Source organism: Crocodylus siamensis, chromosome 1, assembly GCF_052110815.1.
Source record: "Crocodylus siamensis isolate JL-2025a chromosome 1, ASM5211081v1, whole genome shotgun sequence".
In the NCBI taxonomy this organism is placed as follows: Eukaryota; Metazoa; Chordata; order Crocodylia; family Crocodylidae; genus Crocodylus; species Crocodylus siamensis.
The window spans coordinates 264,328,006-264,344,416 of NC_143395.1; the positions used below are offsets into that span (position 1 = coordinate 264,328,006).

The following is a 16,411-nucleotide window of genomic DNA, read 5'->3' on the forward strand; positions in this document are numbered from 1 at the left end:
CAAGGCTCCAGCTTGCCAGCCTCCCCTTGCTCCCACTGACTATTTAGCAGTGGCTATTGTCCAGGAAAAGATGAGAGAGAATGGATGGGAGGCAGCTGGTTTCCATGCTAGCCTCAGCTGACGTAAGATTGGTGCCATTGCCTCTGATTGAGTGGGGAAGGGGAGGTAGCTACAGGTGCCTGGTGCCTCACTGTTGTGGTGTGGACATACTCCACCACAGCTGTAGCCACCCTGTCTAGGAAGGCCTTAGGCAACTCTTCAGTGTTAGCCACCCTGTCCAAGAAATCGTTGCATAATTGTCATGGGTATAGAGTATAACTATATGAGCTAACTTATATTTGGAGCTTGCAAGGAATGCTCATGGAAGCAACACAATAGCTGCTCAAATACAGATGTTTAAGCATTCATTCAAGATAATGATGACCAAAACTACCAACTTCAAAGATATTACAGCCCATCCCGAGGGAAGATGCCATCCTGTTTTGCCAGACCTGGAACGTTGAGATGAAAAGTACTATACGACTTAAATAACACCACCCCCCACCACCACTCCCACCAAAACTGAACTCCCACTCCAAACAAAACTGAAACCAAACAAAGCAATCTCTGTTTCCTACAAAAAAGAATTTGTGTTATCTCAAGAGATAATTCCTACACCCTCTCTGAGTCCCTCACCAGCCCCTGTACCAGTTCCACGAACTTGCAGTCCTAAGTCACAAAAGTCATCACAAAAGCCTGCTGAAGAGTTCTTAGCAGTTCCTCTGACTGGTTCCACCAGTCCTTATAGGCAGAAAACCAGCTCTTAGCAGCATTGGCTCAGTATGTGGCCATGATCCATGAGGTCCTCCAGGATCTGATCTCACTGGTCCTGCTGACATTTTAAGCTACAGGACATCCTCTGAACAGGAGTGTCCCACTGTGTCCTTGGACTGCATCAACACTGGAACATCATGAGCTTTTGGTGGTCAGACATAACTCTTAGGAGTAAGCATAGAAGTGTCCTTGAGTGTGCTTCCATTAAGTGTTCCATGCAAGATGGCTGTGATATACAGTTCCTTCTTATGCCAAAAAAAGAAGAGGTTTTTTTTTCCCCTGAAGAAAAGTATTTTAACAGTGATTCTGTACTACAAGCACATGGAAGGCCCTAGCATCTTGGCATCCATATGTGACACTGCAGTCAGGACTTCAGGATTTCTTTTTCTTTTTTTGGTAAAAAATACGGATAAATATTTGTGAGGGCAAGTAATCTGAAATATATATATTCCATATCAAGGTGGGAAAAGTACTCACAAATACAAGCCTAGATCGTCTCCCAGAGAAAATGGTAATGCTAAAAAGAGTTAAGCCAGGATTCCTCTTGAAGCTCTGGTTCAAGGAACTAATGAGATAGAAGATCCATCCATATTGGATCCATACACCATATAAGCACCTTAGTCAATCCCACTGACTGATGGTTGTGGGGCAGGATGTTTTAGGGTTGCCCACTGTTTTGTTACTTTAACAAGAAGCAAGGAAAATGTGAATGAATTCTTCATACGTGTGGTGCAAACTCTCAGGTGATAGTCTTAACTCTGGACTTGGAATGCTGCTTTTAATTATACTGAATACAGATCTAGTGGTGCTTTCAGATCCTACTGTCCCTGCTTTCATGCAGAATCAGAGAAATGTTCTGTGTTGTTCAGTACACATAACAGAGTGCATCGAACTTGCATTGTAGAATGGTTTGGGAACCACTTTTTTAGCAAAGGATGTCAGAACCACTTAAATACTTTTTCCTCTTTTAGGCAGCTTCCAGGTGAAGGAAAACTGAATAGAAAAAGCACTCTTGCTTCTAAGGGCCTTGCCACATGTTCACTTGCAACAGTTGCAAATTATTGGAATGTGGTGACCTATTAAAGTTAGTACCTGTTAAGAGAGAACCCTTGCTTGAAAGGGAACAACTTTTTAATGTCACATAGGCACTTGACACATGCTAAACTGCTTGAACATATGTATGACTGTGTTTTACCTGCGCTTAGTATTAAGTTGAATGTTTGATGCACCATATAGGATAAGCAGGCTAAATATATTTATGAATGGATGGATATTTAATGGGTTTAAATGTTTGTGTTGAGATGTTCTCTCCATACAGAGCACATCTGATGCTACTGAGTAGTTGTTACTCAGTACTAAATAAGTACTAAATAAATGCACAGTAACCAAAGTAACTATGCAGTAGCACTGGCAAATGTCTTTTTGTTCATGTTACTGCACAGAAGCCTAATAATACTGTGCCAGTAGCATATTAGTACCGTCCATGTTGTGACACAGTACTACACCATATTTTTCAGCTACTGTCTAGTCAGCATCTCACATAGATGCTCCCACAGTGTGTTTGGGTGTCAGTTGTGAAAACATTAGCAAACAGCAGCCGAACATTGCATTGTGGTTATTTTGTTTCATTTTATAATTTTTATGAAATGAAACAAGATAACTATTTCATCCACTTATTGATTGGTTGAGTTTCCAGCTCTTCAGGATGGGGTTCCAGAGTTTCAGGAATACTAAAATATCTAGCAATGTTAAAATACAAAACCCATTATGGCAGTGTATGTTTGAGTGCCATCACAGATAAAGGACTTCTTGTGAACACAATACCCTCTGATTTATGTAAACTGCATATTTAAACTCATTGTTATTTGAAACCTTTTTCCAGTAAGTAATATAATCAACAAGAAAGTCGACATAATGCCATCCAAGTACATGGGCATGAGCACAGGCAGCCAAAAATGTTCCTTCTACAGTTTCCAATATACTAGTGAAGGCAAAAGATCCCAGAAGAGCATGTTTATAGAAATTTTTGTTATATAGTCATATAGACTTGGTTAAAAAACACCTTATTTCTAAACTGATTTATAGCTATTACTAAAAAGCACCTGAAAACATAATGAATGGGAAACCACAAAACAAAATTATGAACAACTTCATAACTCACATCACCTTTTTTCAGGAAACAGGATTGGGGGCAAGATGTTATCTAACTGCATATGATACTTTTCATTTCCGAGTTCCAAGTCTGGCAAAATGGAATGGCATCTTTTCTGTTGAGAGAGGTTGTACTGTTTTTGATGCTGATCCTTTTTTGTTCATCATATGTTGAATTGAATTCTTGGATGTTCTTATCTGGGAAGCCATTGTGTCACTTCCCTAATTATTCCTTCCAAGCCCCAAATATAGAGTAATGCATGCAGTTATAAAAGCAGTTCTTATAACCCAACATACAATTATTTCCTCTCGCTGACTCAATCATATTTCATAGTCATAACATTGATGCATCTCCAAATGTATAACATTATGTGTAATTTGTAGCTACGTAGGTAGATCTCTATTTATTGACAACAAAGCCGCAGGGACAAAGGGTGCTTCTATTGTGAGTGGGCTAATGATCATATCTACAATAGCAAGAGCTGTCCATTATAAACCTGTTACCCAGATCTAGGAATTCCTTCCCAAAGGTACATTGGATCTTTAGCACCCAACTGATAAACCAATGTGGTTTAAAAGACCAGCTGCTGCACACTGAAATAAGCAATGCTGTAACTGAAGGTTACATAAATTAAAAAACAGGCCAAATCAAACAGAGTAAACACAATTCAGACCTACAGAATGGCCAAAACCCTTCTGGTGTTGCTTCTAGGTTGCTGCCTAAGGCAGTTTATATAGGGGGGGGATCCAGCTCATCCAGGTGGAAATGATTCTTCTGGTGGAGTTTTTCATGTATTCCTATATATTGGTGCCCTTCCTGAAATTTGCAATAAATTTTTGACAACTATCTTGATTGTCTGTGAAAATTGTAGCCAACCAGCTCACTCTCTGGATCTCAAGTCATCCTTACAGGGTTCCACTCGTCTGCTTAAATACTCTATAAACATTAACAACTACTAGAAGACTTTTCAGCTAAATAAGTAGGTGATACAGTGTAAGGTACCTGCCATATTACATTGATCTTAAAAACAGTTTAAACTGGTAAAGGTTTTTACTAAAACTTGTGTACTGTAGAAAAGTTCTACAGAATTTAATGGGAATTGTATCAAATTCATATTGATACAAGGTTCAACCAAAATATATTGTGAAAAATAAGGGTTTAATATTACCATATCCTTTCTGTTCCTTATTACCAAGGATATTATTCACCTTGTAATTCTATAGCTGCTTCAAAAACTGTAGAGAAAGGTCATTGCTTTCTGTTTAATTCTTTAGGGTTATTTCTTTAGCAGTTATTAAAAAATCTATTGAATCTTATGCCTCATACAACAGTGTTATTTGTAATTTGCTAAAAGTCTATTTCATGTAGCATAAAGTCCTAGTGCTTTAAATCAACTTGCAAAATATTTTCCATTTAAGTTTTCTTCACAATTTCCAATTAGCCATGAAAGAAAGAAATCTGTTTTCCATATCAGTCCAAAAGTGCAGAGCCTCAATGTGGACTAAATCCATGAGGACTAAGTATCTGAAAGTATTTCCCCCATCAACTGACAGATCATGGAGGATTAACAGAAAGTGTGGTCACATGACCACAAATTGCAGCCAAGGGAAGTTTAGGTTAGATATTAGGAAAAACTTTCTCATGAGGAGGGTAGTGAAGTGCTAGAACTGACTACCCAGAGAGGTTGTGGAATCTCCATTCTTGGAGTTTTTAAGACCTGGCTAGACAGAGCCGTGACTTCGATGATCTAAAAGGGTCTGGGGACACAGGTGGTGTTCTCATCAATCCTCCCAGTCTTGGTGTATGGGCTGAGGAGGGAAAGGAGGATCCACGTAGTCAACCAAAGACTGTGGTGCTGGTGTCATCAGGAAGGCTTTGGCTTCCATGACCATAGCCTGCTCTTTGTCAAGAGAGGCAGCGAGCTGCTGGGAAGAGATGGCCTCCACCTCTCTCCCCTGGGGAGGAGGCTCTTCTCAGCCAAGGCACTTAAGGGAGCCCACCCCTGCCCCAGCCCTGTTACGATCTGTGGGCAAGGCAAGAGCCTCCAAGGGGACACTTGCCTGCCTGTACGCAAATGCCAGGAGCTTGGGGAATAAGCAGGAGGAGCTCGTCCTCCTGTTCAATGCAAATAATTATGACGTCATAGGGGTAACAGAGACCTGGTGGGACTCCACCCATGACTGGACCACAGGTATAGATGGCTATACCCTGTACAGGAGGGATCGTGTAGCTAAAAGGGGTGGGGGTGTAGCTCTCTATGTTAAGGAAAGCTGCATGTCCCTGCAAGTTGATATAGGCAACCAGGATGGACGACTGGAGACCCTCTGGGTTAAAATCCATGGAGAATACGGCACAGGGGACACAATGGTGGGAGTCTACTACAGACCTCCCTAACTGCATATAATACAGGATATGGTTTGCACTGAGCAGTGGCAGTTCTGGGATGAGATTGGCTCAGGGAGTGGAGACTCAGCTGATATATTTCTGTGAATTACAGTGCTGCAAATTCCACTTCTTTCTTTCCAGACAGTAACTTTTTATTGCAGAGTGGTGTGACTAAACTGGCATAAGACTGGAAGTTGTGAATATGCTTCAGTTTTACTCCTGCATCAAACTACTGCAAACTAAGTGTGTTTATATGTGCCCTGACCCAGGAGTCCTTTGATAATGATATTATTCCTTATGCAACAAGTGACACTTCAAAACTCCTACAATACTATTCCTCATTAGAAAGAGCCGATAGATCTGTTGGTAGCAGTCTGCCTTGTTTGGCCCAGTTTTTCCCAGTTGAGACTCTAGTGTAAAAGATTGTCTTGATTAATATGCATATAATTAATCTATAAGTTACAGTGGTACAAATGGTACTGAGACAATGGATAATGTTTTCTTTGATACTCTAAGCTTGGAACTAAAACACTTGAACATTTTTCCTAAAGATTTTAGTGGAAATCATAGAAGGCTGACATGACAAAAGGTAGCGTGTTCCTTGCAAGTTTGTCAAAATTTTCCCTCGCCTATACAGTAGTTGGTCCAGTAAAAGGTCTTAAAAGCTCTTGCCTCTCATACAGAAGGAATAGACATTTAAGTGAATGAGAATATTATCATCTTCAGCTAATAATAATAATATAAAAAGGTATAAATGCTATCAACCCTCATGCTTCAAGACAAAATTGATCAGTGCCAGTAATCAGGAAGAAAATTTTCTCCAGACCTCTAATTGCATAGGTATCCAGTCCAGTATAATGTTAGACTTGCTCCACTGAAATGTTCAGAAAGGGTTGCCATTCAAAATAGGCTGCTGGGGCAGATTGACATCCTGGTCCAGTCTGGTATAGTATTTTAATGACAGTGAAATACAATTTAAAAAATTGCTTGGACCTATTGTTAGTTTCATATGTTTACTTCTGTATGATTAGGCAACACTACAGGATTTGGAGCAAAGGCGTCCCCAGTTGGATGAGCTAATAACTGCAGCACAGAATCTGAAAAACAAGACTGCCAATCAAGAGGCCAGAACAATCATTACTGATCGCAGTAAGTTGTGATTTTGCTACCTTATGTTACTCCATGCAAGAGGATGTAATAATATTTTTTAAAGTATTGTATTTTTCAAAGGCCTAATACTTTTGTTATGAGAAGTATATATCTTTTGTTTTCATTTTTGAGGCAATTCTTGTAGAAATTTTGCCAAATTGCCTGGAAAATAATATGTATGTGAAAGGCAGCAGCCAAGCATTACTGAGGGGTATTTATTTTTCATAGAACAGCTTCTCATCACTTCAAATGCAGATCATGAACCCCTTAATTAAATGCTCTTTTTATATTATATAGAATGTAATAAGAATATAAATTTAGACTTGGACTGTAATGTGTAAGTTTAATTGAAAAGACTGCCAGTTTTATATTCATTGGATATACCTTTTCTTTCCCCATCTTGCATCAAGCATCTTGCACTGAACACATTTTTCACTTATTTTCCATATATATGTGAATACTTTCTGTGGTTATTCCCTGAAGATATTGTACAGGTAGCTGATGCAAAGTCGTATATTTAGGATTGTTTTAGCCAATTCCTAATCTGGCCCCTGTAATTTCAGTAATCCTATTGTGGTAACTGCTGCATTTAGAAATGAAACAAAACGAAACTTAATAGCATTGCATCATTTCCTCACACTCCTTAGGACTGGAAACATATTATCAAGAAAGGGGCTGTTTTCAGATTCTTGCAGCCTGAGCAGGAGCAGTTAGCAGCCAAAGCCTCATGAAAAACCCTGTTCTTATCTAAGATTCACTGCAGTTATAGAGTCCCAATAATTCAGGTAATTTCTGATAAAGTTTGCATAAGTACCTGAATTTTTTTGGTGTCTGGCTTGGGTGCCAAACCTATGGAGTTCTCTCATCAACCTTTGCGCTGTATATTTGTTACCTTCCTCTTATTAGATATAGATGCATTTTAAGAAAATGTAATAGTTAATTTCTCCTGAAATGCATTTACTTTACTGTAAATTCCATGTGCAACTATCTTCTAGTGAAATTGTATGACAGATTAAATGAAATGTGAGCACATATATCTTGCAAAGTATAAAACAAAAAAATCCCAACGTAAACTCATAAAGATGTCATTACCTAAACATGCAGCGCAGTACTCAAAATAATTATTAATTCAGCAGTATATTTTTCATGAAACATAGTGAATGTTTTATTTGATTCTCAGTTACATGTGTCTGACAACCTTGCTAGTATTAATTGGAATTTTAATATATGTGAGGTTCCTTCTTTCACAGTTTTTTTTTCCTGTTCAAATTAGACCATCATCTTTTATTGTCCTTTTTGCACCTCATAATGCAGCAGGTAGAGACATTACAACTGTGGTGTCTTCCTGTTCTGATGAATACATGGCTCACTGCAGTTTGGGTACGATCTGTGTTTTATTTCATTAGTGAAAATACCATTGTTGTAACTAAGAATACATAGTGCTGGAAATATATAGGTTCTTCATTCCCAGCTCTTAACTAGATTAGTTATACCTTTTGATCCAGTCTTCTGAGGCAGTGGAGTAGATTCATTAAAGTGTTATCTTGGTTAGAGATTTTCTATTTGTAGAATTTTAAATACTTAATATATTCAAAGGAGCTATTCATTTATTTCTGAATTTTAAAGAGTAGATCAAATGATAAATTCTACAGATGTGGTATTTTTAGAAAAATGTAATTATACATATGTAGACGTGCCACAATGTGATACTTGAGAGTTACTTTCTCAATATATGCCAACTAAGAGATTAATATCAGAAGTATTTTTTTTAATCTGGAAGCAGTTAAAAACCAGACAGATTGCTCAAACAGTTTTCCCTTATATTAATGTTTATCGTTATACGTTGAAGAGTGAAGCTTCTCTCTTTAGTCTAAACCTTGAAGTTTTAATTTAGTCCAGCTTCCTATAGAAGATAATGAAGTTTGCAGTCTTCAGGGACTTCGGCACAGGATCCCATTACCAACAGAGAGCTCATTTGAAGGGGCAAGTCCTGAGTATACCTGAAATAACGGTTTCTGCATGTGGTTCTGTGCAAAGGAGTTTGAGTCCCTTGGTAGTGACTGTGGCTGCATCCACATGAGCATGAATGTTTGGTTCCCTGGGGACAACTAATGGTGGTACACCTTGTGCTGCCACTAGTTGTTCCTGGAAAACACCCGTGCCATGCAACCTCTGGCACGTGGCAGGTTATGCTGGGGTAATGGGGTAGGGGAGGCTGGGGCCAGCACTGAGCCTCCCATGGCTGCAGCCTCCCGTGGCTCCCATGGCTGCAGCAGCAGCGATCCTGCCGCTTGGAGCCTGACTGGCAGCCAGAGTGTGGCTCTGGCTAGCCAGGCTCCAGTTTTGAGCCATGCATGCTGCCCCTACATGCACAGCTCCCCTTTTTTTGTGCATTTTTTTAAATTCCTGGATATCTAGGGGTCAAACCCCTGCTCCTCTGCCCCCCTCTCCCCACCCCCTGTTCTCTTGCAGCATGGGGAACAAGTGAATATGTGGTATGTGGCACTGCAGACATACCTGCAGTGCCACATACCGCATAGCCATACTCGTCTGGATAGTCGTCCCCGGGGACAACCGTGACCTTTGAATTTCTCTCAAGCTTGTAATATTTGGTTTTGTAAATTGTCCTGCTTTCCCAGAAACTTCTCTTTTTGTGAAAGCATCAGTGTCACAGTATTTTTTTTTCTGAAATAGTCCTTTAAAATTTTTTTTTAAAGCAGATGTCTTTCTAAAAGTAAACACCACCTTTTTATTGGATGGCACATTTATCTAGCTTTTGGCATGCTGGAGAGTCTCAGGGAACTTAATAGAAAGGAGAGGAGGTTCATACCTGAAAGTGCAGGAGTGGGCCATGATTCTTCCAGAAGTTTTCCATAGTCTATTAGGCAGTCAGATAGAGACAAGTACTCATTTGTACTTTTGTATAACCTTTTCCCTAGGTTTTTGGGAACTCCATACTCTCTTTGGTTGCTCCCTCCTCATTCTTGTGGCCATAATATAGAGCTTGTATTTTTTGGCCATGCTGTGGATTTAACTAGTGTCATAACTCATTAAGTCATACTCACAAATGGCTGTACAAGCAAGGTACCTTTTTCAGTAGGACCTTAGCTAGTAAGCATAGAGCTTTGAAATTAAAATGTTTAATTTATAGGAATTTATAATTTATCGCAACTTTATGGAATTGTTAATTTTAGATAAAGGCCAATCGGATCACTTTGCAAAGGTAGAAAAAGGAGCTGGGATTTTATTGGTCAGCCTTGTTACTATGGGAGGAGGGAAGACCTGTAATTGTCACAACTGAGGTTCTCTTTTATGCCCTTTTTCTCCTCATAAGAGGTGGTGAGAGTGAGAGGATTTGAAGGAATGGGATTTTGGAGGTCCTATCCTAAAGTATGGGTAGCTGTATTGTAGTAACCCAAATGAAAGGTTGATGGCGGAGTGGGGCAGTGGGTGCTTCTTCCTTGTATTAATGAACTTTGACCTACCACTTAAACCCATCTCTGTGACTAACTCCATTCCATGGGATATTCCAATCAGTGGATGAGAATCTTAAGTTCTTCCTCAGATCCTTACTCCTAATTGATGAGAGTTTTGCTTGTTAAGGATTGGGAAACAAGGCAGTGAGATTGGCCCAAGACTACTTAATGGAGATTCAGCACTGGACAATATTAAAATTAATTAATTGAGGCTTGTAATATTTGCATGAAGTAAATATCAATCTTTTAACCCAGCATGTACTAGGGAGGTTGAACCTCTGTGCTGAGTGTTTGGCAGAGAGTCAGTGGGAGACCTACAAGCTCAGGACTTAATGGCTTCCATTTCTATACCAGTATTATTCTAGACCCATAGTTCTCGACATTTTGGGGCTCATTGCACCTCTGACTGGACTCAGGACCTGCCCTCCCCCAATAACCATTAATTAAGTGGCACTCGATTTCAAAAACTGATTATATATCATGGTACTTCCTTCCTTGCAGAGGAACTGGGAAGTGTTCAGCCAGGGACAAGGCTGAACCAGCATTTATCTACTTAGCCAATATGCTTAATTCCTCAAACCTTGCTTATCTCTTCATGCCTCATGGCACCCTCCAAAAGATTGGGCAGCACCCCAAGATTCTCCAGCACCCTGGTTGAGAATAACTCGTCTAGATTATGTCAATTGCTTATTAAAAATAGAAAACAGTGTTGCCTTTAACAAATAGTTATTTTAAAATCTTGTACGTTAATTCTCCAAAATTAGTGAAGTATTTTTACTGGATCTTCTTGAAATCTGTGACAGGGAATAAAAGTTAGTCACAAACAGTAGATTTTTAATGGAATTGTCTTAGTGCTGCATAGGTTTAATCTTTTCTTCTGGCAAACAAGGACAGAAATGAAATATGAGCTCATAAAAATGAATTTCCTTGTTTGAAGGGTTTTCTCAACCTTACTTCATTACCGATATGAAATTGCAGGAACTACAGTACTTAGAAAGGACTAAAATAATGTTATATTAAAATATCATTTCATTCCAGGTAAACAATAGTTTATGACTTCTACATTTGGGAAAAAACCGAAGTGTAATAATTAAATTTTGTCTTGAGGAAATCTTGTAAAACAAAATCCCTGTGCTCTTGTAATATCCTTGAAAGAGAATTTTATTCCAACAGGGCTGTGTGCTGTACATTAACATTTTCCTCTGAATAACACAATTAAAATATTTGGTTTTAAATTTGGCAGAAATGTTTGTCCCTTAGGATAATGTTGAATTAATTTATACATAACTCAGAAATAATGATATTGTATTTGTTTTAATATGCTTTCTAATTAAGTTTCATTTTTTCAAATGGGTCAAATGTTTACAAGACATATAGTAACAAGTATGTATTCACATAACAGTATATTATTCAGTAACAAGCAGAGTTATTGTTTGCATCAAGACTGGAATAGGAAGCACCTAATTTTGTTACAGAAAGCATCTTGGATCATGCTGGAACTAGGAAGTGGCAACGTTTAGGATATTCTGTTTTTTTAATTATTATCAGCTCAGCTTCTAAGCCAAAGTTTGAATAACTTAATTTATAGACAAACCTCACAGTTTGGACACTGGCCTGAATAAGTAAATGTTGTGGAGGCACCAACATGAAATTACAGTAAAATACAGCAGATATATTTCTTAGTGACTGAAGTTCCTCTTCTTCAATTCTATCTGGGCAAAACGAAACACATGCACATTTTCATAGATTTATAGATGTAGGGTCAGAAGGCACCTTGTAGATCTAGTCTGACCCCCTGCCCTGGGCAGGAGAGAAAACTGTGCTCAAATGACCCCAGCTAAGTAAACGTCAAGCCTCCTCTTAAAGACCCCCAAGGTAGGAGCCAGCACCACTTCCCTTGGAAGTTGGTTCCAGATCCTAGTCACCCTGACTATGAAGTAGTGCCTTCTAATGTCTAGTCTAAAAAAACTCTCTAGCAACTTATGGCCATTATTCCTTGTTACTCTGGGAGGCGCTTGGGAGATCAAGGTCTCTCCTAATCCCTGCTGGTCCCCCCTAGTAAGTTTATAGATGGCCACCAAGTCCTCCCTCAGCCTTTTCTTGTGAAGGCTGAACAGGTTAAGATCCCGTAGCCTCTCCTCGTAGGATCTGCCCTGCTGTCCCCAGATGATGCACGTGACCCTCCTTTGGACCCAATGCTGTCCACATCCCTCCTGAAGTACGGCACCCAGAACTGGATGCAGTACTCCAGCTGCAGCCTGACCAGTGTCGCATAGAGGGGGAGGATCACTTCCTTGGTCCTGCTCGTGATGCATCTGTGGATGCACAACAAGGTATGATTAGCCCTACTGACCGTGTCCTCGTATTGTTGGCCCATGTTCATCTTGGAGTCAATAATGTCTCCAAGATGTCTTTCTGCCACCATGCTTTCAAGAATGGTGTTCCCCAGCCTATAGGTATGCTGCTGGTTCCTACTCCCTAAGTGCAGCACCCTGCAGTTGTCAGTATTGAATCCCATACTGTTTTCATTTGCCCACCCCTGTAACCTGTTCAGGTCCTGCTGTAATCTGTCCTTCCCTTCTAGTGTGCCCACCTCACGCCAGATCTTGGTGTTGTCTGCGAATTTAAACAGGGTGCTTTTCACCCCGTCGTCCAAGTCGCTAATAAAAAAAATTGAACAGTGCAGGCCCAAAGACCAATCCCTGGGAGGCTCCACTGCCCACGTCCCTCCAGGTTGAATATGACCCGTCCACCACCACTCTCTGAGAACAACCCCTCAGTCAATTTGCAATCCATCTGACTGTGTAGGTATCAATGCAACAGTCGCCTAGCTTTTTAATGAGGATGGGGTGGGAGATGGTGTCAAAGGCCTTCCTGAAGTCCAGAAAGACTACATCCACCACGACACCTGCATTCAATGATTTTGTGACCTGATCACAGAAGGCAATCAGGTTGGTCTGACAGGATGTGCCCCTAATGGAACCATGCTGGTTGCCCTTGAGCATCTTCCCTGCTGCTGGCCCATCAGAGATGTGCTCCTTGATAATCTTGTTAAAGAGCTTCCCCAGGATAGAAGTAAGACTAGCAGGCCTATAGTTGCATGGGTCCTCCCTCTTCCCTTTTTTAAAGATGGGGACAACATTGGCCTTCTTCCAGTCATCCAGCACCTGGTCAGAGCCCCGCAAGTGCTCATAAAGCCATGCCAGGGGCCCTACGATAACCCCTGCCAATTCCCTCAACACCCTGGGGTGGAGTGCATCTGGACCTACTGATTTGAACACGTCCAGCCCCTCCAGAAGTTCCCTAACTCGGTCCTCCCTGACCCTAGGTCTGGCAGAGTTTCTCCTGAGTCCATCCTGAATCTCAGTAGGGGAGTCTTGGTCCCTGCACAAGAAACTGGAGGCAAAGAAATTGTTAAAGAGGTCTGTTTTCTCCTCTGATGCAACCACCAGATTGCCAAGCATATCCTGCAGGGGCCCCACATTACCCAGTACCTTTTTCATACTCTTCATACTCCCTATGTATCTGTAAAAAAAAAAAAAAAAAAAAAAAAAGGACTTTTTGTTGTACTTGATGCTAGCCCTAGTTCCATATCTGCCTTAGCTTTCCTAACAGCCCCCCTACAGACCTGAGTGGTGGAGGTATACTCCTCTTTGGTGATAGCCCCTCCCTTCAACTGGGTGTATGCCTCCTTTTTGGCAATCAGGCATTCCCAAATGCCCTTGGTGAGCCAGAGGGGCTTTTGGGCACTCTTGTCCCCTTTGCTTCTCATTGGGATGGTCACCCCTTGGTCTCCTTATGGAACAACCACTCATCTTGGGCACCCAGTTCCCCTACTATCCTGGACCCCAGTGCCTCTCCCACTAATCTCCTCAACTCATTGAAGTTGGCCCTCTTAAAATCAAGTGCTATTGCCTTGCTGTAGGCCCTTGACACCCTGTGCTGGATGGTGATTTTCAGTAACTGTGGTCAGGTTAGGTAATGAACTGCCAAAACATCTTTTGCTAAGTAAATTTGCCTACAGACATTCAATACATAAATAACAGTAATAAACATATCCATTTGAAGGAACTTTGTTTTGACCAATAATCACAATACTGGAACTAGTTGGTCCCTTTGAAGTTCAGATTGAGTTTCCTAAAAACACATATACAAACATATGAATAATTTTAGAGAACATCTTCCAGAGGATTTTTAAAGAACATAGCCATACATTATTATTGACTGTTAAAATAGCTGTGCTTAAAGTATGCTGAAAAGAATTTTAGCGAGTATGAGTGTATGATGCTATATCAAAAAATGAAAAAAGGAAAACCAAACAACAAACTATTATTTAATAACTTGCTGTATCTGACAGCATTATAGCAAAATCATCTCCCTATCATTCACACAACAAAACACATGAAACCTCTACAGTGAATAACAGCAGTATTGCTGTTTTCAACATTTTAATAAAATACTTACCAGTATTACAGTGTCACCCATGTGGTTTTCTTACAGTTATTGAAATCCTTAATGAGTTTACCGTGGGGTGGGGAGATAATTCAAGCATGTGTAATCCTGTATTTGACAGCCAGAAGTTAACCATTTCTAGACATTCATTAAGTTGGTAAAAACATAATGTGCAGTGTGCTTTTCATATGTACTTTGTCTGGACAGGTATGCCAGTAATTTTCTATATTGAACTCTTGCATTCCATTGGATTCCATTAATTTCAGTAGCTAAGTCTGTAAAAATATAATATCCAGTTACCATACAGCTTCCTTCTCAGTTTTGCCTCCTATGAAATGTTCCCTATGATAATGTGTGGGGGTAAGCACTTCCTAAGTGTCAGTCAAGGGAAATAATGTCTTTGAAAGGGATTGTGCATCCTGGGTGCTGAGAAGAGCCTTTTGAAATCACTTTAACAGCACTATTTTGCAGCTGCATTATAGACATATTGCACTCTTGGGCTCTGTAGCAGAGTCCTCTGGGTCCTCAAAATGCTAGTAGCCTGACAGGTAGACCAGACATTGGACAGTTAGCACTCTGAGGCATGTAGATTGCTGAAAGATTTAGGGAATTCCTGTTTCCCTGAATTCTTTCATATCTGACAATTCTCCAACTATTCACAGTATGGTTCAGAAGACAAAGAAAGTGAAGCAACAATATTATGTTCGGTTACTCTGCAGTTGCTTTTGTGGGAAACTTCATCTGGAAGTGAGCTGTTCCCTAAGAGAGTTCAGTTAGGGGGCTGGGCTGCACTGAGGGAGAAGTCACCTTCACAGTGCCGTGGCAAGGAAGTTTGGTGCCTGGGGCAAAGCCCACAGCAACAGCCCAACCTCAACCCACACATAGATCTAGGGGCACATGTTGCACCCATGCTTGCCCTGGAGTGCATGTAGCAGCAGGAGCCGCCCTCCCCCTGTCCCTGCACCTCTCAAATGACCCACTTCAAGCTCTATCCCACACTTCACCCCACCTGGGCAGTGCCTGTTGACATCCTTTCACTCTGGCACCCGGGATAGCTGCCCAGCTTGCCCACCATCCTGCTAAGGCACTGCACCTGCATGTTCCTTTCCTGTATCAAATGCCAAATAAATTACACAAAAATGTCAGCTTACATGTTTGGAAAATCTATAAGATAAGTGATGGTTATGTTGAATACATAAACAAGTTACAACTGATGCTTTCATTGTTGTCTCTTCAGCTACTTATCTACATCTATGTGTAGTCCTCTTTGGATGCTTTTAAAACAAGATCAACTTTTTGCTATGTGTCTTTAATCCTCAGCTTGTACACAGTGGATTTGCACAGAACTGGCCTAGTTATAAGTCCCCAAAAGCAGTTGTTTTTACACAACACCACAGCTACCGGTTTGCTCCAGGACAGATTTAGACTGGGGAAAAGAAACAAGGAACAAGAGTTGCCATACTGAATCAGACTCCAGGCCTAACTAGTCCACTGTGCTTTTCTGATGGCGATAAGTACTAGATGTTCCTGAAACAACTGAAGAACTCTTATAGGCAGATGCTAAATAATCTGACCCACCAAGTTAATTTTTTTTTCCTTAATATATGAGAGAGAACAGATTTAGTCTTGAACATGAGGCTTAGGGCCTTGTTATGTCTTACACTGTGAACCACAAATATTGATGGGTTAAGTTAATGCTAGCTTGTTTGGAGCAGTCGCACATTCAGGCCAGTAGGGGCTGAAAGGTGCTAATCTTCCTGCCCCGCTATTCTGGGTTTCCCTCCTGCCCCAGGACTCTCCCAGTTTCTCTGCCCCTCAGAGTGCCCTCCTGCCTCCCCCCACTTACTCCTGGGGCAATACTTGTAGCTGCCCATGCTATCTCAGGGGAGCAGGCAGGGAAGGCTTAACCTGGATGCTCAGCCACCACTGCAGTTGGGCTGCTGTTTTTCTGGCCCAGCCAGCAGCAGCAGTGGCAGAAGCCAGG

The 16,411-nt window shown here is 40.8% G+C and overlaps 1 protein-coding gene across 7 annotated transcripts in view; it reads left to right on the forward strand.

The window, feature by feature from the left end:
- The window catches only part of DMD (dystrophin), a 2,140,576-nt gene that overhangs the window by 1,617,764 nt on the left and 506,401 nt on the right, over window positions 1-16,411 (forward strand). For all 7 annotated transcript variants that reach the window (XM_090061814.1, XM_090061802.1, XM_090061811.1 and 4 more), the window contains one exon: window positions 6,382-6,499. In XM_090061814.1, coding sequence (XP_089917940.1) covers window positions 6,382-6,499 — 118 coding nt within the window. The remainder of the gene's footprint in view (window positions 1-6,381; window positions 6,500-16,411) is intronic.